Source organism: Tauraco erythrolophus, unplaced genomic scaffold (genome assembly GCF_009769465.1).
Source record: "Tauraco erythrolophus isolate bTauEry1 unplaced genomic scaffold, bTauEry1.pri scaffold_48_arrow_ctg1, whole genome shotgun sequence".
NCBI lineage: Eukaryota > Metazoa > Chordata > Aves > Musophagiformes > Musophagidae > Tauraco > Tauraco erythrolophus.
The window spans coordinates 186,755-208,858 of NW_028238617.1; the positions used below are offsets into that span (position 1 = coordinate 186,755).

Sequence of the window (22,104 nt, forward strand, 5' to 3'; positions counted from 1 at the left end):
CCCTCCCCCCATCCTCCCCCCCTCTGCCCGCCCCAGCCCCCCCGTACCGTACCTGGCCGACACTTTGCTGTAGTGCATGTACGCTGCCACGATGACGCCTGTCTTGCCCTTACTGCCCTGGGGGGGCCAGGAGCGTCAGGGCCCCCCCACTCCCTCCCCTTGACCCCTCGGGACAGCCCGAGCCCCCCACTATCTCCCAGTGTCCCCCCCAGAATCTCCTGTGCCCCCCCAGCACCCCCAGTCCCCCAACACCCCTGCACTCTGTTCCCCAGCATCCCAATTTCCCCCCAGCACCCCCAGTCTACCCAGTATCTCCATTCCCCCATAGCCCCCCCCAAGCCCCCCAAGCCCCCAAGTTCCCCTCTGACCCTCCACAGTCCCCAACTCCCCCCTCAGCCCCCCATGGCCCCTTTGATCCCCCGTGGCCCCTTTGATCCCCCATGGCCCTCCACAGCCCCCCCCCTTTCCCCCATAGCCCCCCATGCCCCTCACGGCCCCTCTCAGCCCCCTATAACCCCCCCCAGCCCCCCCGTTCCCCCCAGAGACCCCCTCCCAGCCCCCCACCTTGCAGTGCAGCACGACGACATGCTGGGGGTGGGCGCGCAGCCAGCCCTCCATGGCCTTGCAGATGGAGCACAGCTTGTCCAGGGGGGGGGCGTGCAGGTCCGGCCACCCAAAATCCTGCACCTGGGGGGGTACATCAGCACCAGGAGCCTCCCGGGACCCCCCAGACCCACCCCCCTGCCCCAGGACCGCTCCTCACCTTGGGGTTGAGGCGGCTGATGTCCCGGCGCTTCTCTGACAGGTTGAAGAGCTGAGGGGGGGCGGGGGGAGGTCAGGGGGACCCCCGAGTGGGTGCCCCCAGGGGAAACTGAGGCACGGCCCCAGCTCTGCCAGACCCTGCACACGGAGCACCCACGGGTATGCCAGCCCCCGCCCCACAGCTAGGACCTCCCCACGTCCTGTCCCAGCTCTAGGGGGCCCCGGTGCCCCGCAGCTGGCACCCCCAGTGTCCTGCACCCCCTGTGCTCTGCCCTTGGGGACCCCCGTGTCCCGTCCCTGGGGACCCCAGTGTCCTGCCCCCATGGGCCAGTGTCCGTCCTGTCCCCATCCTGCCCCCAGGACCCCCATGTCCTGCCCCTATCCTGTCCCCATGGACCTGGATGTCCTGCCCCCATGGCCCCCACTGTCCTGTCTCCATGGATCACTGTCCTGCCCCAATCCTGCACCCCAGGACCCCAGTGTCCTGTCCCCCTCCCGCCCTTGGGGACTCCAACGTTCTGCCCCCATGGACCACTGCCCTGCCCCAATCCTGTCCCCATTGCCCCCAGTGTCCTGTCCCCATGGATGAGCATCTTGTCCCCAACCTGCTCCCATGGACCCACCATCCTGTTCCCCTCCCATCCCTGGGAACCCCAACGTTCTGCTCCCATGGACCAGTATCTCGTCCCCATCCCATCCCCACGGACCACTCTCCCGCCCCCCTCCTGGCCCCCGGCCCGCGGTGTCCCGCCCCCCCCGCACCGTGTACTGGTCCCGGTGGCGGGAGGTCAGCATCTGGGCCACCTCGCGCAGGTGCCGGCGGTAGCGGGGCTCCTCCAGCCCCCCCGGGAAGCGGAGGCAGATGATGCGCTCGGTGACGTAGGTCAGGTCGAAGTCGAACTGACGCTCCATCACCTGCTCCAGGCTGAAGCTCCTGCGGGGGGTCACGGGGGGGGGGGGGCCCTGGAACCAGGGGCCACGGCACCCACCCCCGGCCAGCAGCACCCGTCCGGGGCCAGGGCACCCACTGGAGCATCCCTCGCCCCCCGGCTCCCCCCCCAGCACCCCCCAGCCCCCTGGGCTTTCCCTCACTCCCTGGCACTCCATAACCCCCTGCCCCAGCACCCCAAAGCCCCCTGGCCTCCCCCCCAGCACCCCAAAGCCCTGGGCTCCCTCGCCCTCCCCCCTACCTGGGCAGGGTGTTCCGCTGCCGGGTGCTATTGAGAGACTTGGTGGAGCCCTGGGGGGGTGGGTGAGGGGGGCACAGGGTGGTTATGGGGGGTCCCTGTGCCACGGAGAGGGGACATGGCGGGGGGAGCAGGGACTGGGGCCAGGGGGCTCACCAGATGCTCACTGCGTCGCGCGGGGGCCGTGTTCCTCCTCTGGGGGGGCAGAACGGGCTGTGGGGGACGTAGGGGGGGCCCCGGTCCCCGCCGTGGGGCGTGGGCCCGTGCCTCAATTTCCCCTTTCCCGCTCGCTGCCAGGGGGACACGGGGGGATCCCTGCGCCAGGACTGGCCCCCCAGCACTTACCAGCTCCGGGGGGGGCAGAGCTTGGCACGGTGATGCCACCTGTAAGGAGGCGGGGGGGGGGGTGTGTGTGTGTCACCCCAGCCCCGCCTCCCAAATGGGACCCACAGCAGGAGCCCAGGGAGGACCTTGCCCCACAGAGGGACCCCAGCCCCATAGCGGGCCTCCAGCCCCATATCCTGGAGCAGGGAGCCCAGAGCAGGACCCTATAGAGACCCCTCAGCCCCCCGGCAGTGGGACCCCCCCTCCCCAAGCGGGACCCCTCCCTCCCCGCCGCCTCTGCCCCCCCCGTGTTGTTCTTGGCGCGGGCACCCGGCCGGGACAGAGGCCGCGATTGACGGTGGCCGGGGCGGGGCGGGGGGGCGAGGGGGGGCCAGGGCTAAATATAGCACGGGCAGCACAGGGGGCCTTTCACAGGCTCCTGCCTCAGTTTCCCCCAGGCAAGAGGGAAATCCCCCTCTCCACGAAATAATCTTCCTTGCTCGGGGAAACTGAGGCGGGGGGGGTTAAAGTACCCGAGCCACCCATCCCACGCTGGGGGGCAGGAGCGTCCCCCCGTCGTCCCATCCCCCCCCCAGTACTGGTCCCACGCAGACCTTGCGCTTTACCTGGGGGGGGTCGGGGGGGGGAGACACGGCTCCGTCCCGGGACCCCGGTGCTCCCTCTGGCTGCGCTGCCCGGGAGGACGCTGACCCCCGGCCCCCCCCGTGTCCACCCCCCGCCCCCCCGTGTCCGTCTGTCCGGCCCCGTGGTTTGTCCAGCTGCAGCCCCGGGCCGCCGGCCAAGGCCAGCGTTGCACAACGAGGGGGGGGCGACGATGATGTGACCCCCCCCAACCCAGAGCATCCTGCTGGGGGCGGCAGGGGGGCTGCGTGTGTCCCCCCCAACCCTGGGGACCAGGAGGGGATGGGGGGCACGGGGGGGGGCTGTCACTCCCTGGGCCACCAACCGCCCCCCTCGGGCCCCCCTACCTTCGCCTCGCATCTCTTGTGGCTGGTGATCTTGCACACTGCGGCGGGGGGGGCACAGAGGGACATCAGGACCCCCCAGGCCAAACCAGGCCACCAGCATCCCCAGTAACCCCCCACTGCCTCCAGCATGCCCCTCCGAGCACCCCCCCGCCCCCCCCATATCCTTCCCCCAGCATCCCCTCCCTCCAGCATCCCCCCCATATCCCCCCCCAGCATCCCCGCACTCCAGGAGCTCCCCCCAGCACCCACTCCCCAGTGTCCCCTGCCCACATCCCCCCCCAGCACCCCCCCACCCTGGGGGACCCGAGGGGGTTCTGGGGGGTTCCGGGGGGGGGGTGTCACCTTTGCAGACGAGGCCCTGGGGGCCGAGGGGCTCCCGGCAGGCAGCGCACGCCCCCCCCCGCCGAAGCGCCTTCTCCCGGAAGCTGTGGGGCGCGGGGGGCTGCCGGGGCTGCGGGAGGGACACCCGTGGGGATGGGCACGGGTGGGAGCGGGGAAAGGCGGGGGGGGCGGGAACCCGTGCCCCCACCCCCTCCCCGCCCCCCGCGGGGACTCTGATGGGCGCAGGGACACACGGATGCACATGTCACCCCACGGACACACACGCCGTGTCCACGGGCACGGGGACACACGGACACACGTGTCACCCCACACTTGCAGGGACACACGGACCCACACCGTCCCGCTCCACACGCACCCGCAGCGCCCGGCCGAGGGAAACTGAGGCACGGATCCCCCCCCCACCCCGGATGGGGCTAAGCCGGGGGCCCGTGGGTACCAACGGCGTGGGCTGCTCCACTCCCGGCTGTCCCCAAGGCCCCCCCGTGTCCCCTCCGCGCCCTCCCCCGTGTCCCCCCCTCCGTGTCCTGGCCCCCGGCCGGGGACACCGCGTCCCGCCGCAGGAAGCGGGGCCGGGACCAGCCCAGGAAACGCGGCCCCGGGGGCGGGAGCGGCCCGATCCCCCCGGGACGGCCTCGCCGATTCCCACGGCCGGGGGGGGGCGTGGGAGGGGGGGAGAGTGGGGGGGGGACAGTGGAGAGGGGAGCGTGGGAGAAGGGGAGAGTGGGGGGAGCGTGGGAAAAGGGGGAGCGGGGTGAGTGGGCGTGGGAAAGCGGCTGCGGGGGGGTTGCAGCATCGCCACCCCCCCGACACGGCCCACTCGGCTGAGACCCGGCCAACTCGCGTCACGCGTGGGGAGGGGGCGACTAGATGAGCCCCCGGGGGGGCCCAGGAGCAAAACCACGGGGTAGCCCGGGGGGGAGGGAGGGGTCCCGCCGCAATTCCCCCACCCCCGCCCGCCGGTTCCCACGGGGGACCCCGCCCCACGCGGGACCTCCCCCACGCAGGACACCCCCCGCCCTACCGTGTCGGTACCGTCGCGGCGGCCGAGCGCCCGCAGCAGCGTCCCCACCGCGCCCGGGGGCTTCATGGCGGCGGGGGCCGGGGGGAGCCGGGGGGAGCCGGGACCGGCGCCGGGAGCGGCTCCGGGACCGACGGGCGGCCCGAGGATGGGCCGGGCCCGCCCCGGCTTCCGCGCACACAAGAGCCGTTTCCCGTGCCCGGGGGGTGGACACGGGGGGGCACAGGGGGGGACAGCGACACACCGGGGGGAGCCGCCTGACCGGGCCGCGTCGTGACACAAGTGGCGCCGCTGCCTCAGTTTCCCCTTTCCCCCAGCTGGGGAAACACAGGGAAACATCCCCTAAAAAAGCGACACCCCCCCCCGCCCCCATACCTTCATGGCGCTGGGACCCCCCGGTGCTCCCGGTCCCCGGTGCTCTCGGTCCCAGAGTGGTGGAGCGCTGTCCTCTCCCCTCCCGCCTCCTCCCCCTCACCATCTTCCTCCTCCTCCTCTTCCTCCTCCCCTCCCTTACCCCCCCAGGTCACCGCCGGCCCGTTAATCCCTGCGGGCTGCCCCGGGCCGGAAGGGGTTAATAGGACCCGGTTACCGGCTCGGGGTGACAGCCCCCCCGCAATGACACCCGACCTGGGCAGGCGGGAGGAGCCTGAGACCCCCCTCTGCCCCCGCACCCGTGGGTGCTGCCGCCCTGGGGCGGGGCTGGGGCACAAGGGGTTAATGGGGGGGGGGTCGCGTGGGCCATCCAGCCTGGGGGGGCTGTAGGGGGCCGGGGGAGCAGCCCCGAGCCCATCCCCGCGGCGTCCCGCCTCGGGGCGGGGGGGGGACATCGGGGGCCCACAGCCCCCCCTCGGGGTGCCCCCGGGATCTGGCTGCCCCGGGGGGGCCTCGGCCCGGGGAGGGGGGGGGGATGGGGGGTCGGGGGGGTTCGGGGCGCAGGGAGGAGGGATGGGGGGGCCGGGGGGATTCGGGGCGCAGGGAGGAGGGATGGGGGGGCCGGGGGATTCGAAGCGCAGGGAGGGGGATGGGGGCGCAGCACCCGCCCTCGCAGCCCCTCTCGGGGTCCCCCGGGGCGCCCCCCCCCCCCCCCCGCAAACGCTCCCGGGCCGGGGGGTGGCGGCGTCCGCGGCTCTTCCTGGTTCGGGCACTCGCCACTTCGGCCCTTCCCGACCCGAGACCCCCCCGGCCCCCCCCCCAGCACACACCGACCCCCCCTTAAAGGAGTTCAATCTCCCCCCCAGGAGGAGCAAGGACCCCCTCCCCCAGGCGCCTCGGGGCTGCGCCTCCCCCGCCGCGCCTCGGTGGCCCCAGGGAGAGAAGGGGACCCCCCCCCCCCGCGGGAACACACCTTTGGGGTGCCGGGGGGGCGCGAGCAGCAGGGCTGGGCCCAGCACCGGCCGCCCCCCCCCCGGCCCATGGGCTCCGGCCGCCTCCGCGTTATTTTCTCTCTTTCGCGGCCTTCGGCTTTTTTTTTTTTTTTTTTTTTTTTCCCCCTAAAGATCTTGGAAACAGCCCTAAAAAAAAAATAACCACCAAACCAACAGCCCCTCCCCCTCCGCCCCCCCCTCCCCCCCCGCCGGGGCACGGCCACGGGCCCCGCGTGGGTGCTGGGACAGGGTTGGGGCAGGGGGGCTTCGAGGGGGGCGCAGGCTCACCGCGCCCCCCAAAACGTGGACACGGGGTGGGTGACCCCCTCGTGGGGTGGCGGGGGGGTCGTGGGGACGGGTGCCCCCCCGGCTGCGGTGTCTCCTCCAGCGGCAGCCTCCGCCCCAGATGGTACCGGGGGGGGGTCCCTCAAAACGGGGCGCGGGGTGGGTCAGTGTCCCCTGGGGGTCGACCCTCCCTGGGTCCCGCCCCGGGGGCTGCCAGGGGCGTCTGTGGCCCCATGTTGCGAGGGGGGGGGGGCGGGAAGCCACTCCCCCCATCCAGCGCTGCAGCAGCCCAAGATTTAGGCACCCCCCGGGGGGGGGCGGGGGTGCAGGGGAAACCTCAGTCCCGGGCCAGGAGCCCTGGGGGTCCCTCCAGAGCCCCCCCCGCCCCAACTCACACCCCCGCCAAGGTGGGGGGGGCCGCGGCGCCGCCGTGGAGCGGAGCCGGACAGAGCCCCATTGTCGGGCTGCGGGGGGGGGGGGCGGGTGCTCCTGCAGAAACACGGCCCGGGGGGGGCGGGGGGGCGTTTTTTAAAGGCCCCGGGGAGGATTTCCAGCCGGGAAAGGTCCCGGCGAGAGGAAGACAGCGGTGAGGAAGGCTCCTCCATCACCCTGACGGACGCGTCCCACCGCGGCGCAGCTTCAAAGGGCCCGCGCGCTCCCGCGGCTAATTAAGCTTCAATTAGGCTAATTAGCAGGCGAGCCCGGGGTGCTGGGACGCCCGGGGGGGGGGGGGGTGCTGGCACGGGGAGCGGCCGGAGCACCGCAGAGGGAAGGATGGAGGCAGAGGAGGGAGAAGAGGAAGAAGGATGATGGACGATGAGGAAGAGGATGGACTGATGGCGGGTACAGCCGGCCCGGGGAGGGGTGCCAGCCGCACACCCCCGGCTGGATGCGGGCTGGGGGCACCCCTTCCCCCGGGACACGGGGGGGAGCTGGAAGAATTTGGGTGTTGAGGGTGTTTCAGAGATCGGTTTTATTGGAGGAAACAAAAAATCCCAAACCCAAGAGCCAGGGGTGGGGGGGGTGGGGGTGTACAGCGGAAAAGCCCCCCCAGATCCGCACCCCAGCACAAGGCCTTCTCCTGGAAGGTGATTTTGTACCAATTTTCACAGGTTTCTCTTCAGAGGGTGCGGAACGCAGGGAGCCAGCCCGAGGTGGGGGGGGGGATGGGGGGGATCCCTGTGTCATCCCCCCTGCCCCGAGCAGGGGCTGGCAGAGCAGGGGCTGGCACGGCGGGCACGTCCCCCCCCATTTTCCCCAGATAAAAGGAGGGGATGCACCGGGGAAAGCGGGTGAGTTTGGGACCCCCACCCCGCATGCAATGCCACCACAAAGGCACCGACCCCACCGGCCCCCCGCTCCGGTAAAAGGGAAAAAAACCTGGAGATGCTTCCCGGTGGGGCCACAATTCCCAGTTTATCCCACTGCCGGTGCTGCCAGGCGGTTCGTGCCTGAGAAACGGGGGCAGAGGTGGGGTGAAGAGGGGGAGACACACACACATCCATGGAGGAGGAGGAAGGTGCCCCAGGGGGTGCCAATCCCTTCCAGGAACTGATCGTACGGACCCCCCGCACCCCAGCAGAGCCCCCCCAGCCGGGGCAGGTGAGCCCAGCGAGGGGTTCCTGGCTGGACCCAGGACCCCCGCTCCGGCCCGAAGCAGCCCAGACCACGCAGCCCTACCTTCAAGCTCATTTTATTTACGGTAGCGTTGCGGAACTCCTCCATTTTAGGCTGGCGAGGAGCGGAAGGGAGGAAGGCCAGCTCTTCCTCAGCCGCCCCCCGCGCCCCGCCACCCCCCGTGCCGGGCTCCGGCCTGCGCCACGTCCTCGGCCCCGGGACGAGCCGGGGCCCCGGTTCTCCTGCGGAAAAACGACCACCCGCATCTCGCGCTCCTCCGGTTCGTTCCACGCGTTGAAGGCTGCAGCAGCATGCAAGGGATTCGCTTCCTTTCCCGGTTTTTTTTTTTGGGCTTTTGAGTTTGGGTCGGGGTTTTTTTGATTTAAAAAGTTTTCACAAAGGTCTCCAGGAGATGTTGAGTTTTAGGTTTTATTTCTGTCTCGTCCGGATAGAGGTTTGGTTTTGAATTCTCCGAACGATCCCACGGTGGCGGCTGGTTGGGAGATGGCGCGGGGGCCCGGAGGTTTTATTCGGCGCATTCTTCGTCGTCACCATCATCCTCGCCGTCCACTGACAGAGCGGCGTACTTGCTGGCATGGCTGAACTGCCGGAGGGAGGGAGCGGTGTCACCCACCCGGCCAAGCTGCTCTGCCAACGGGTGCTCAGACCCCTGTCTTGTTGAGCAAAATAACCAAAAACCCCAAACCAGACCAAAAACCCAGGATCCGGGGGAATACCGGCGCTGAGCCCGTCTCAAATCCCACCCCAAAGACCCAGCGCTCCCGCAGGGACACGACCCCCCCGCAAGGTGCTTACGGAGGGTGGGTTCTCGTCGAGTTTCTTTGGCTCAGATGCAGGTCGTGAGTCGTGATCCTTTCTGCTCTCTTTCCTGCGAGGACCAGAGGTCCGTCAGCTCAGGCACCACCCACCGCCCCCTTCCAGTGCGCCAGGCCGGGGGGACCCCGCGCCGAGGGGGGCGGCCGGGAAGAATGAGGGCAGCGGGGTGGCAGGCACGGCCAGATCGTAATCCTGAGAGGGAGGGCAGCTCCGGCCACGCGCTGCAGCCGGGGCAATGCCGGCGGTGCCCGATTCCCGAGCGGGGGTAACACCCTGGCCCCTCCAGAGCGCAGGGGGCCGCTGCGGGGAGCACGGGGGCCACCCACCTGTCTGAATCTCCCGGGCCACGGCTGGAGCTCCCGCTTCGGACCTTGGAACCGCTCTCCCGCCCCCCGTCGGGTTTGTTCTCGTCTCCTGCGGGGAAGAAAGGCGTGAGGTCCCGCACCGAACACGACCGCCCCTGCCAGGACCAGGGAACGCTGGAGGTCGTTCGGAGCGTGACTTCGGCCGGGCTCTGCGCCCCCTCCCACCACGGGGACAGTTTTTGGAGCCGCTGGCCGAGACTGGAGTCGCAAACCAGCTGCTCCTGGAGCCAGGAGCGGCTCACGCTGGCCAAGCCCCCACCGTACCTTTCCTGTGGGCGTTCTTCGGGGGTGCCCCGTCTTCCAAGGGCAGGCTGGGTGCCGTCTGGCTGCCGCTGGGGAAAAAGAGAACCAACATCACAACCTTGAGAAGATCCTGATGCCACGGAGCAGCGAGAGCAGTTTACTGCCTGGGGAGACCGAATCCTTGGGCCACAGGAACACCTGGATGGACCAGTGGCTCCAGCAGCCTCCTGGCACAGGGGAAATCTTGAGGGTTGAGGCCCAGGACATGTGCGCCCCCCACCGCGGCACCAACCTCGTAGGGGAGTGCTGCTCCGAATCCGAGCTCTGCGAACGGGCAGGGGGGTTGCTGCTTCGCTTCACCCAGGCATTCTCCTTGGGTGGGGGCGCAGGCATCACCTTCAGGGGCTGCTTCTCCTCTTTCGGCTTGGAGGTGGGAGAAGGGGCATCATCCTCCTTGGTGAACGTCTCGTTCTCCAAAGACTTCTCGCTCTCCCGCCTTCGCGTGGCTGAAGGGGCACACAAAGACGTGGGATTGCAGGAGCTGGAAGGGGGGTGACAAGGTGGGCCCAGCCTGGGGACACTCGGCTCTACTTACTCCTGCCTGTCGGGCCAGTTCCCACGGAGGTGCCGGGGGGGCCCGAGTTGCCAGTCTGCGAGGACTCGCTCCCCGTTCGCGATCGCTCCTGGTTCTCCTCGCTTCGCCAGCTGGGATGCCTGTGCCAGAGGGGAGAGTGGGCTGAGCCAGGTGCCGGGGAGCTGCTTGGGCAGCACGGCGAGGGAAGAGGATAAGTCAGTGGTTCGGAGCGCCCCGAGAAGCGTTATCAGCACTGCTGCCACGAGGAAAGGTCAAGGGGGGAAAGGCAGCTGTGGCCGGACCAATTTGTGCTCTTCAGACTGCCTGAGGGAACCCGGGCACCCGGCTGGCACTGGGCGGTTTTAAGTCCACCAGCCCACTGCTGCAGGGCAGCCAGAAGCCCCTGCCCCAGCCCACCTCTCTCGGGGTCGTCTTTCTATCCTCTTATCGTCCTCCAGCTGTCGTTGCAGCTTCTCTTGCTCCTTCTGTAGCCGCTCTTCCACCTCCCGCTCCCTGGCAGCCGTGTCCACCGGCTTGGCCCCCCCGAAGATGGAGGCAGCCCGGCTGGATTGGGGCGCAGGGGCCACGGAGGTCTCCTCCTCCTTGGGCGCGCTCCGGGGCTTCAGGTTCAGCTTCGGCCTCTGAGTGGGACCTGGGAAGGAGCAAAGACACCCCGAGTGAGCACAAATCCCCCCCGAGCCGCTCCCAGCAGAGCTGAGGAGGTCAGATATCCCCAAAGCCGCTACCTCTGTCGTCACGGCGGAAATCATCCCGGCCGTAATCATCCCGAGAGTTCCACCTATCCATTCGGTCATCCCGCCGGTCGTAGCGGTCCTCGTAGCGGTCACCGCACCCTCGGTAGTCATCATCCCGGCGATACCCACTGCCAAAGGCCCTCCTGCCACTGCCTATCCTGGAATCGTAGCCTGTGGGAGGAAGGGAATCCCTGCCGGTGGGTCCCGATCCCTCCGAAGCCAGCGGGGTGCAGGGCAGGAGCCCTTCCTGCAGGCCGGCGTCGTCTCAACACAACGGCCTTAAAACCTGGGGCAGACCTGGGCTCTGCTAAGGACCAGAGCAAGGCCAAGGATTAAAGCTGCCTGGACAGGAACTGGGCCGCACTGGGCAGCTCGTCTGCTGTGGCAGAGTCTCACCCTCACCCCTTCCGCCCGGCAATCCTTCGGGAACATCCTACCTCGGTCATAGTCTCTGCTGCGGTCATCGTAGCGATCCCTGCCGCCGAAGCCACGGTCCATATCCCTCCGCGGCCCATCACGATACCGATCGTCGTAGCGATCCCGGTACCCTGGAGGCAGGGCAAGCGGGCGAGTGTGAGCGAGGCGGCTCGGATGAACCCGGCAGACTGTTCTACCCTCAGGTGACAGACACCAGGGTTCTCCTGCGCTCGTTATGCTAAGAGGATCACAAATCCCTTAACGAAGCAGGAAAATCCTGCTGCTGTTCTCCAGGCAGGAGACGGCGCTGACCCGCTCGCCCTGGCAATAATCAAGGCAGGGAATGAGCTCCGGGTGGCCGCTCACGTCAGTGTCCCATCACAGACAGAGCAGAATCAAGCACACCTGGATGTCGAGATAATGCAGATTTTCAGGGGAAACAATGGAAAGGAGGAAGAACTATCCACATGGAAAGACACAGAAGGTTTGGCTCTGGGCTAGAGATGCAGGGGAAACAACCACCAAGTCCCGCAGGAAACCTGCGTGCCAGGGGAGGAGCGGAGGGAAGCTGCAGCCTGACTCCCTCGTTCTTGTTCGGATCCCCTCAGCCACCCTTCCTTCCAGGACAGCAACGGAAGCAACACGTTATTTTCTGACAACTCACTGTCTCCGAAGCTGTCGTCACCCCTGCGGGGTGGGTAATCATCAAAGCTATCGGTGGCGGCGGGACGGGCCCTCCAGTCGCTCTCGAACCTCTCCGAGTCCCGGAAGCGATCCCGATCTCGGCCAAAGCAGCGATCGTCCCGATCTGCCGGGGAAGGGAAGGAAATTCCAGCAGCTGTCGGAGGTGAGTGGAGCGAGAGCATGGCCCAGCCTCTCCCAGTTCACTAGTCTGTATCAGCAGGAACCGCCAACGCTTTGAAAAGCCTTCAGTGCAGCGGGGGCAGCACGGGGCGTGGGAGGAACCAGCACCACATCCTTAGGTAAGAGCCAGCAGGCAAATGCCGGCCGGGCCCTCCAGCCACGCGGGCAGGAGCCCAGCCCGTGCCCTGGCCTGGGTCGTGACGACGGCGGTTCGACCCTCCTTAGCCAGGCTGGTCACCAACGCGGCGCGAGACGCAGCTACGGAGAGGGCCGAGGCAGCGGGACACTCACCTTTATCCTGAGCTTGATCAGCAACATCCACTCGTATCCTTCTGTTCCCTAGGGACTGGAAACAACAGCGAGGCGTCAGCCTCGGGCCTGACGACAGGCAGAGGGGCAAGGGGAGGTGACCCTGGGGCGATGCCCAGGCACAGAGCAGGCAGCTTGTACAACCCAGGAGTCGACTTTTACAAGGGTGTGGAGTGACAGGACACAGGGTGATGGCTTTAAACTGGAAGAGGGGAGATTTCGATGGGATGTAAGGAAGAAATTCTTCCCTCTGAGGGTGCGGAGGCACTGGCACAGGTTGCCCAGAGAAGCTGTGGCTGCCCCATCCCTGGCAGTGTGCCAGGCCAGGTTGGCTGACTCTTTGGGCAACCTGGTTTAGTGGAGGGTGTCCCTGCCCATGGCAGGAGGGTTGGAACCAGATGACCTTTAAGGTCCCTTCCCACCCAACCCATTCCATGATTCTGTGACTGCCCTAAAAAGCACTTTCTTCCCCATTTTGAGTCTCTCTCGAGCAGCGACACAATTGCTCTACAAGACACTTCTCACTGCATCTCCAGCACCCAGGGCTGCGCAGGAACGTGCCCGATCTGACCAGGGGCGTTTGGGGGCTGCAAGCACCGATCGTGCCCCGCTGTGGACAGACTCACCTCTTCATTGAGGCTCAGAGCCTGGAACAAGGAGTCAATGTCTTCAAACTCAGCATAGCCAAACCCTTTCAACCTCTCCGGGTTGGTGGGCTCCCGTGGCAAACGCACAGCACTGATCTGCAGTCGGAGAGGAGGAAAGCTTCGTTAAAACCGTTCCTGCTCCCTCATGGTAACACGACAGTCAAGGATGGAGTTATCCATGACGACACAATTCATTGGTGTCAATGGACTGACTAAATCCTCCCGGCGAGGAGCAGGGAAGCGGGGGCTTTCAGCTCCCCCTTCAAACACACAAGAGGTTCCCACTAAGTGCCACAGATGCTTGTTCGGAGGGAGGAATTTGGCACTGACAAGTAGTTTTGAGCTGCAGATCTCCAGCAGCTGCAGCAGGAGCTGATCCGAAGAGCCAGGAGAGCTCTGCACGGTGGGCGACAGCCGCTCTGCACTCCACGGCTGTGGGCCCTTCATGGCAGCAGGAGCTGCCCCTTCGCATCCCGCTGCTTCCAGAGCTCATCCCAGGCTCCTTGAGACAAACCCTGTTGAAAACCAGTTTCAGACCAGTTCAGCTGAGACTCTTTATGCTAAACACTGGTTCTCAGGCTGCAAGGACGGCCTGCTGGCTTTGCCAGGCTGTACGGCGCGCTCGGAGCCCCTAGCATCGCTCCTGGGCCCTATCGGACATCCCATTAACGCCTCCTACAGCCTCTCCTTGCCGTATTTCAGTTCCCAAAGTGCAGCAGCTCCCGGGTCGCTCCCTGTTCCGAGGCCTGGGAAGCCACGGCTGCCCGCGGAGCTCGTTACGTGCTGGCAAAGGGAAGGCACAAACTGCACCCGGACGAGCCGCACGCCAGGAACGGCTGCTCAAACCAGCACCGGGAGAGGCTGGAAGGGAGAAGGAGCGACAGAAGCGGAGCAAAAACTGTTCTGCGACGGCAAGAGTGATCGTCGTGCTTTGCTTCCTGCTCTGCTGCGTTGCACTGACCCCTCTGCCTGGATTTGGCCAGGGCTGCAGCCTCGCAGCAACCTCCTCCTCCACGGGAGTTTCACCCACGCCATGACTCTCTGAGGAGGGGTGGATGCTGCCTCAGCAGGCACAAAAGGTTAGAAAAACAAGCTGGAAATAAAATATCAAGGTACTCAGCGCGGCTCTGCCCGCAGGGAGCTATCTGCTCGCTGCCGCACGGGGAAGGCTGGACACCGGCTGCCTTTCCCAGGCTGACGTTCCGGGACGGAAGCGGCTGTTTCCCATCACTGCTGGCCGTCCCGCCTTTGCCCTCCCCACCTCCTCCCTCAATGAGGCTCCAACGTTTTTAAAGCTGGGAAAGAAAACATCGCCACGGCAAGCACGGCTCCCCGCGAGCGTCTCCTGCTCTCGGCTGCGGGGCAGGACGGATCCCGAGCCAGCTCCAGCTGGGAAACCCCTGGGGAGGCCCGGACCCGGTGTGGGCCAAAGCGGAGCCCGTCAGCAAAGCCTGTGGTGCTCCCTCAAGAAAGGGGCACAAAATGCCGGACAGGCAGAGGAAAAAAACCCAAAAAAGTGAGAAATAACAGTGGGAATGCAAATTTCGGAGGAGGAGGAGGTGCTGCAGGTGCCGGAGCAGGTAACAGCACCAGCAAACCTATTTTCATCAGTACTAAATTTAATTTTCCCCAAGTCAAGACGGTTTTGCCTGTGACTGGTAAGTGATCTCCCCGTCTTCACTGTGGCCCACAAACTTTCTCTTCTTTCCTTCCCTTGCCACGCTGAGGGGCACCGAGCGGGCAGCTGGGTGGGCGTTTGGCACCAGTGACGCACCCTGAACCACCCCCAGATCCAGCCCGACCTGCTCTCTTTGCCTGGTTCAACACGGGAGCAACACCAGCCACCTGCTCCAAAAGGGTGCTGGCTCCCTCACCATCCCGGCTGGAACAGCGGGAACAGCCAGCGGGAACAGCCCTTTCCTTGCTGGAGCCAAGAGACTCCCGGAGACCAAGCGCTCCGACGGCCGTGGCTGGCTGGACACCGTCCCTCGCAGCCAGCGCCGGGCACCGACGTACCTGCAGGGGCCAGGATCTGCCTCGGCTGATCCCCAGCGGAGCAGGAACGGGCACACGGTGCCGGCGCAGCGCAAACGGCGCCAGCGGCATCCAAACTCACGGGCTTTCCGGGCTGTTCCCCCCAACACCGCCCTGCCCCGCCGCCCGGCCCGCGCCGCCACTCACGTTGAGCCCTCTGAAGAAATCCTTGATGGATTCTTCCGTCACGTCATAGGGCAGGTTTCCCAGGAAGGCGGTGTAGGGGGGGGATTTCGGGAGGCGGCTTCTGTCTATGTTGGGTTCCCGAGCAGCCCGCGGGGCGGTGGGCAGGATGGAGCGGTCGATCGGAGGGGCCCGGTACACGTCGTCATCGTTGCTGTGCCAAGTGGTGGAAACTACAGAGAGAAATTCAGCAAATCATCCCAAAAGTCATCCCAGCAAGAGCCCGGTGGCTGCCAACACCACCGTCCTGGCTGGCCGGTGCCGGCAGCGGCGTTACAGCTGCGGAGCTGGAATTCATCCAGCCAAGCTGTTCGACCCAAGAGCTGCCCACGAGGCACCACCAGCCCCCAAGGGGAAACTGAGGCAGGCTAAAGCCGCACGGGAGAGGAGCCATTTAGCCCAGCCACCCATTTAATAAAGCATTAAGCCTTCCCAGGATTAATTCCTGTTTGAATCACAGCCCGTCCCGTGGAAAAACACCACGGCTCAACGTTTTCAGCAGGAGAATGTGCTGCGACCGCCGAGCCGGAGGTCACCACGCTCGCCGGTGAATCTGCCAGCCCTCCGCTTTCTCCGCTCCGGTTACGCCAACAAAAAGCTCTTTATCCCACTTCCACTCCCCACGTGGGTGCAAACCTCCCTTCCCTTCTCCGGACTGCAAGTCTCGGTCCTAACGAGAACTCCATTTGCTCTTGGAGCTTAATTACTCCCCAGAAAATAAACAACCAGCAGATTCTGCAGGGTCTGGGTGCGCTGGTCTGGGTCGGCGGCTGCTCAAGGGTACGGCCACAGCCGGGGCCAGCGGTGATGCCGTTACCAACACTTCCCACCCTGTGTTCCCCCTGCGGAAGGGGAAGGATCCACGTGCAGACAAACCGACTCCGCAGCCCTCGGACCCCCGGAGCGCGGCAGGAGCAGAGCGCTGCTTCCTCCACCGCTGCAGGCCGAGAGGCTCCTGGCTCCGGTGTGGTACGGCTGGGAGAGCCGTGCGGGGGTTTTACGGATCTGCCCGCCGGGAAAGGACAGTACCGTCTCCTTCCAGGTCATCTGTCTCGTCGGCCCAGCTGACAGGTTTGGGGATATAGGTGGGGCCCCCACCACCGCCGCCGTCCTCTGCCAGAAAGTCCGTCAGGGTGAGGGTCTTGCCCTTCTTGTTCTTCTTCTTAGCTGTTGGGAGAGGGGAGAGAAGGACGGGAGTGAGCAGAGTCTGGGAACGGCCTGCGAGCGGCCCGGGATCAGCCTGGGAATGGGAGCGTGGGGAAAGAGGAGGGGCTCTGGGCAAGGAGGAGCGGCTCGGGCAGCCGACAGTGCGACCAAGACGTGCCAATGAGTGCTGGGCACCCCATCTCGGTTTATTTTCTATTTCCAAAGGGAAAACGGCCTCAAATCCAGCCCAGCTGAGAGTAAAGGCTCCCGCGTCACATTCCAGGGGCCAGCCGTTCCCACAAACCTCTGGGGAGAAGCCACCCCACTTCCACCCACGCCATAGGAGACACGGCACGGCGATCCCACGGCACCGGGATCCCTCCGCTCCCTCTGGAGCCAGAAGCTGGCCGGCCTCATCGACGGCTTAATCCATCTCCCAGCTCCTCCGGCTCGGGGACCTTTCCCAGCTCCGCTGGAGCTGCAAGTCCCATCCGGTGTCTGTCTGTCGAGGCTTCGCCGTCTCCCGACAGAGCCAGGCGTCGCGATGGGCTGCGACACTTCCCAGCGGCACTGGGGAAGCCGGGCTATTTTTAGGAAGGTGGGTGATGATGCAGTTTGCAAAATTCAGCGTTTTTTTTCCTTGCAGAAGGAATTGCTGCCCCCCTGCGGCACCGCCGGCCGGAGCAGGGACCAGCAGCATCTCAGCCTGGAAAAACGGCACGTCCACCTGGAAAAATGGCACCTTCCCCTGCAAAAACAGCACCTTCCCCTGCAAAAATGGCATGTCCACCTGGAAAAATGGCACCTTCCCCTGCAAAAATGGCATGTCCACCTGGAAAAATGGCACCTTCCCCTGGAAAAAATGGCATCTCAGCCTGCAAAAACGGCACATCCACCTGGAAAAACAGCACCTCTGCCTGGAAAAACGGCACCTTCCCCTGAAAAAACAGCAACCCTACCAGCAAAAATGGCACCTTCACCTGCAAAACCACTTCTGGGCAGAGCATCAGGGCCTGGGACCCCCGCAGTGCCTGGGAACCCCCCTGCAGGTTTTTAGCAGCACTCAGCTCTCCTCTCCCAGGCTGCTTTCAAAGACAATACCCGTCGACTGCTTTGGCCAACGTGCTCTTCTTGTCGTTAAGAAGAAATAATGAACTCTGGGGCTGCTGGAGCTGGCGCAGACAGCCCCCGACCAGGCTCCGGCCGGGGTGCACGATAACGAAGTGTCGCTGCAGCCTCAGTGAAGATAAAAACAGACGCGGGAGTTTCCGGGCCACTTGCTGCCTCCTCTATTAGCCAGCCCTGCTGGGAGCCCAGGGACTGCTCACCCAAGATGGCTTCTTCCCCAGAAACCCCTGCACCACCATCGACGGAACGACTACCAGCACCTTCTGGGGGGGAAACGAGGCGGCGGGAGGCTCCAGGTACGGATCGACCACCCATGTGCGACACTGGGCCCCTGTCCTGCTTCCCAGCCCCCCCAGCCCCTCACTTTCTGGGTCCCGCTCTCACCCTTCGGTCTCAGCCCGGGTTTTAAGGCAACACAAAACCGCACCCGGCTCCTTCAGCTGGGCACCGGGAAGATGGAGCCATCCCGCCCTGCCGGGGATGCTGGGATCTGCTGGTCCCCAGCACTCCGACCCAGTTGTTCCTCAGGGGTCAGTACTGGGGCCAGTGCTGTTTAACATCTTTGTTGGTGACATGGACAGTGGGATCAAGTGCACCCTCAGCAAGTCTGCAGATGACACCAGCTGTGTGGTGTTGTGGACACGCTGGAGGGAAGGGATGCCATCCAGAGGAACCTGGACAGGCTGGAGAGGTCTGTGAGAACCTCATGAAGTTCAACAAGGTCAAGTGCAAGGTCCTGCACATGGGTCGGGGCCATCCCAAGCACAAGCACAGGCTGGATGGAGAATGGCTGGAGAGCAGCCCTGAGGAGAAGGACTTGGGGGTGGTGGGTGAGGAGAAGCTCACCATGAACCAACAATGTGCGCTGGCAGCCCAGAAAGCCACCCGTGTCCTGGGCTGCACCCAGAGCAGTGTGGGCAGCAGGGCAAGGGGGGGATTCTGCCCCTCTGCCCTGCTCTGCTCAGACCCCCCTGCAGTGCTGCCTTCAGCTCTGGGGGCCCCAACAGCAGAAGGACATGGAGCTGCTGGAGCGGGGCCAGAGGAGGCCACGGAGCTGATCCAAGGGCTGGAGCACCTCTGTATGGAGACAGACTGGGAGAGTGGGGCTGTTCAGCCTGGAGAAGAGAAGGCTCCGGAGAGACCTTCCAGCACCTCCCAGTGCCTAAAGGGGCTACAGGAAAGCTGGAGAGGGGCTTTGGACACGAGCATGGAGTGATGGGACATGGGGTGATGGCTTTAAACTGGAAAAGGGGAGATTTCGATGGGATCTAAGGAAGAAATTTTTCTCTCTGATGGTGCTGAGGCACTGGCACAGGGTGCCCAGAGAAGCTGTGGCTGCCCCATCCCTGGCAGTGTTCCAGGCCAGGTTGGATGGGGTTTGGAGCAACCTGGTGTAGTGAAGGGTGTCCCTGCCCATGGCAGGGGGGTTGGAACTGGATGATCTTTGAGGTCCCTTCCAACCCAAACCATTCCGTGACTCTATTCTATGATTGTAACATTTGTTCCAAACATCCCTCGAGACCCCAGAAGGGACGAAGAGAAGAGCTGAGCCTCGAAACAACCCTCCACCCCGCGCTTCGGCCAGCCGTGCTCCGAGACGTGTCCTCCAGGCCTGTCCAGCTGCCCAGGCTGCAGCCGTACGTGTCTGAGGAGAACTATTCGGGTGGAAAGGAAACCCGACGGCAGCTTGGACTGTTTTTCAGCCACCACACCTCAAACCCTCTGCCTTGGGTCCCCCCATCACCGGCTCCTTGAGCTCGCAGCCTCCCCAGGCAGCCACCACTTCTCAATGACGTTTCCAGTCCATCCCGTGGCTCCACTCCAGGTGGTTTTGGTAAAGCCACAACAGTCGAGCGACACGGAACGGCACCGGCGGCTGCTCTCCCCAGCTCCAACCACGGCCCCTTTGGCAGGGGGGCTTGTGCTCTCCTCATGGCCAGACCCCGGCCACGCTCCGAAGAAAACCTTGGCAGTGCTGGGTTGTCTTCTCGCGTCTCCGGCCGCTTCCCACCCCCACAGGCACCACAGCCTTGGCTCTGGGATGCTGGACGCCTGGAAACGCTTTCCCCAGGCGCTCAAACACACACACACAGACACCCAGGGGGGTGTGACCCAGCGACACCCACAATTCTTGCCCTCCGAGCTCTCCCTGGAGCTGCTCCACGTGGGACACAGAGCCCACAGAATGGTTTCTGACACCCTTGGGAGAGCGGGCAGTGCCCCGAGGATAACGGAAAACCTGACGGAGAGCAGCTGGAGAGCTCAGATGGAGCCAGCCTCAGGGGTGACACCTTCCAGCCCCCCAGCACCGTGTGGGGGGCTGTATCTGTGAGGGTGACGAGCTACGGGCGCTGCCCAGGGGCCTCACCAACCCCCGGGAGCCCCCTGGGCTTTCACTGCCAGCTGCAAACATCTCCAAGACCCCTCGAATGGTGCCAGCGGTTTTCGGGAGATCAAGCCTTCCTGATCTATTCACAGGCAAAGGCCAGAAGCCATAAATCCGGCTGGCGCTTGGGAACAGCTGAAGCTCTGTTTGCCAAGGGGAAACTTATGGAAAGATGACGTCAGTCCCGGATAAAAACACTGGGAGAGCGGCGACAGCGGTGACCACCTGGAAAAAACGAAGGAGAAACGCTCTCCTGCCGGAGACGAGCGCCGTTCCCAAGGAAAGGAGGCCAGGCAGCGGCGTGTCAACCCGGCTTCTGCTCCCGAGTGGCCGCTGGCCGCCAAAAAGCAGGAGGCCGGGTTTGCTCCAGCCGCACCGAATGGCGACGAGTCCCAGGCGCGGCACGGAGCAGCTTCTGTCGCGAGATAACCGCGTTGCTCTGTCTGCTGACACCATGTCAAGGGGGAGGGGGGAAAGCCCCCTGCCCCACCTCACTGCTTTGAGCCCCGCCAGTGCGGTGCTGGGGCTCGCTCAGCCTCCACCCGCGGTTTCCGACATCCCGCCGAACCCTGCAAGCTGTCCCGCAGGGACCTGCACCCAACGGCCTCTCCGGGAGCGCAGAGCCCCCCCCGCACCGCCGCGTCGGGACCCCGGGCTGCTCCGTGGAGAAATGCGAAGGGGTCTGGCACCAACCCTGCCGTTTCACAGCACGAAGAGGCGGTTTCGGTGCTGCTGCAGCTTTACGAGCCCAAACAGAGCCCCCCCTTTTGGCAGCACCGTCCTCGCCCCCCCCCGCCCCGGGACCACCTCAACCTGAACTCCCGCTTTTAGGCTCCCCTGCGCCCCGCAGCCCCACCGGACAGACGCCCACCGCGGTGCCGGGTCTCGGCCAGCCGCAACCGCACCGGCTCGGGAAGCCGCAGAGGTCTGCGGGGAAAACGGGAATAATTTCCGCACATCCCCCGCACCCCCCCGCCCCCGGACGGCGCCGGCGGCTGGAAGCGATGCTCTCGCTGCGCGGGGGACTGACCGACCGGGGGGTTATCTGGGGGGAGAAAAGGGGGAAAAGGGCGAGGAAAGAGCCGCCCCCGCGGATGGCCGCCCGGTGCTCACGGAGACCGCCCGCCGGGGCGCGGGACAAAGCCGGGCCCGGCTCCCGGCAGCGCCTCGAGCCGGTCCCGCCGCGCGGGGCCCGCACGGAGACTCGAGGGGACGCGGCGGCGGCGCCGCGGGGCTCCGGTACCGCCCCCCCCTCCCCCGCCCCCCTCCGGTACCGGCGGCCCGGCCGCGTGCGCGCCGCGCACCCACGTGGGTGCCGCCCTGCCCTGCCCCCCCCGGGCCGCTCCGCGCCTGCGCAGTGACGCGGCCGGAGGCCCCATCTGCGCCCCCCTGCCCCCCCCGGCCGGACGTTAACCAGCGGCGCGCGCCCCCCCCACCAATAGGAGGCGGGTGCGCCGGGGGAGGGGGCGGCCGCGCGCGCCTTCCCCGAGGGGACGGGACGGGGAGGGCCGAGGCGGGGGAGAGGCCCGGTGCTCCGCCGCCGCCGCCGCCGCCTCTCCCGCGGCCCCACCGCTCCCCGGGGAGCGGCAGGGGGCCCGGCGCGGCCGGGGGGGGCCCATCGGCGCCGGCCGCGCCCCACGAGGGCCGCCGGGCACGGGCACCGCCGCCGCCGCGCAGCGCTCACCTGAAGCCGCCATGTTGGGAAGAGGCAGAGAAGGCAAAGGACCCGGATGGCGCCGTCACGTGACTATGAGCGACCCCGCCTCCCCCCGGCGGGGCGGGGCCGAGCTGGGGGAGCGGCTGATTCTGCGGTTGGCGGCGCCGCCCGCGCCGCGATTGTGCGTCGGGGCCGCGGGGCACCGGCAGCGCCGGGCACCGCGACCCTCGCCCCGCTCCGTGCCCCACGGCGCTGCGTGTGCCCGCGGAGGTACCGGCGGGGGTGGAAACCCCCGTCCTCACCCCAAAATCGCCTGTTCACACTGTCCCGAGGGGACGAGGGGGCCCCACCGGAACGGCGGAGACTCTGCGCCCGGTTCCGATACATCCCGGGGTACCCAGAGTCTCCCGCCCTCCGGAATCCACGTGCCCTCCGCTGTTGCCCGGCTAAAAACTCAGCTCGGGCTTCCGCGCAGAGCGGGCGGCGGAGGCGCAGCACCCCCTGCTCCGGGACCCGGCCCCCCGCCGAGGCGCCGTGCGGACCCGGACCCGGGGCCGGACCCGGGCCACCCGCGGGCCCTGAGCCGTCACGTCACGGGTACCCGAAAAGTCGCTGCAACTGAACTTTCCAAGACTCATTTGGGAGTTTTAGGAAGCGGCATTTCTTGTCGC

At 66.3% G+C, this 22,104-nt stretch overlaps 2 protein-coding genes across 5 annotated transcripts in view; both read right to left on the minus strand.

The window, feature by feature from the left end:
- LOC147525928 (tensin-2-like) overlaps positions 1 to 7,996 on the minus strand; it is a 23,600-nt gene extending 15,604 nt beyond the window's left edge. The window contains exons 1-11 of the mRNA XM_086630746.1: positions 7,952 to 7,996; positions 5,429 to 5,491; positions 3,605 to 3,704; positions 3,263 to 3,300; positions 2,295 to 2,333; positions 2,106 to 2,144; positions 1,953 to 2,002; positions 1,525 to 1,696; positions 764 to 814; positions 565 to 687; positions 48 to 117 (exon numbers count right to left, since the gene is read on the minus strand). Coding sequence (XP_086486872.1) covers positions 48 to 117; positions 565 to 687; positions 764 to 814; positions 1,525 to 1,696; positions 1,953 to 2,002; positions 2,106 to 2,144; positions 2,295 to 2,333; positions 3,263 to 3,300; positions 3,605 to 3,704; positions 5,429 to 5,491; positions 7,952 to 7,996 — 790 coding nt within the window. The remainder of the gene's footprint in view (positions 1 to 47; positions 118 to 564; positions 688 to 763; positions 815 to 1,524; positions 1,697 to 1,952; positions 2,003 to 2,105; positions 2,145 to 2,294; positions 2,334 to 3,262; positions 3,301 to 3,604; positions 3,705 to 5,428; positions 5,492 to 7,951) is intronic.
- A 307-nt stretch (positions 7,997 to 8,303) lies between these two features.
- On the minus strand, positions 8,304 to 21,494 carry EIF4B (eukaryotic translation initiation factor 4B). Of its 4 annotated transcripts, none has more exons than XM_086630738.1 (16): positions 21,461 to 21,494; positions 16,146 to 16,283; positions 15,081 to 15,289; positions 12,879 to 12,995; positions 12,235 to 12,289; positions 11,744 to 11,887; positions 11,100 to 11,210; positions 10,654 to 10,833; positions 10,325 to 10,559; positions 9,971 to 10,047; positions 9,626 to 9,839; positions 9,383 to 9,422; positions 9,228 to 9,237; positions 9,052 to 9,139; positions 8,705 to 8,777; positions 8,304 to 8,492 (listed from the first exon to the last, which is right to left on the minus strand). In XM_086630738.1, the coding sequence occupies exons 1-16, from the start codon at positions 21,471 to 21,473 to the stop codon at positions 8,415 to 8,417; spliced, it is 1,782 nt and encodes a 593-aa protein (XP_086486864.1). In that variant the 5' UTR covers positions 21,474 to 21,494; the 3' UTR covers positions 8,304 to 8,414. The 4 variants fall into 4 exon arrangements, with proteins under 4 accessions (XP_086486864.1, XP_086486863.1, XP_086486865.1 ...); XM_086630737.1 differs by having other exon boundaries at positions 9,929 to 10,047; XM_086630739.1 differs by lacking the exon at positions 12,879 to 12,995.
- Positions 21,495 to 22,104: the final 610 nt, after the last annotated feature.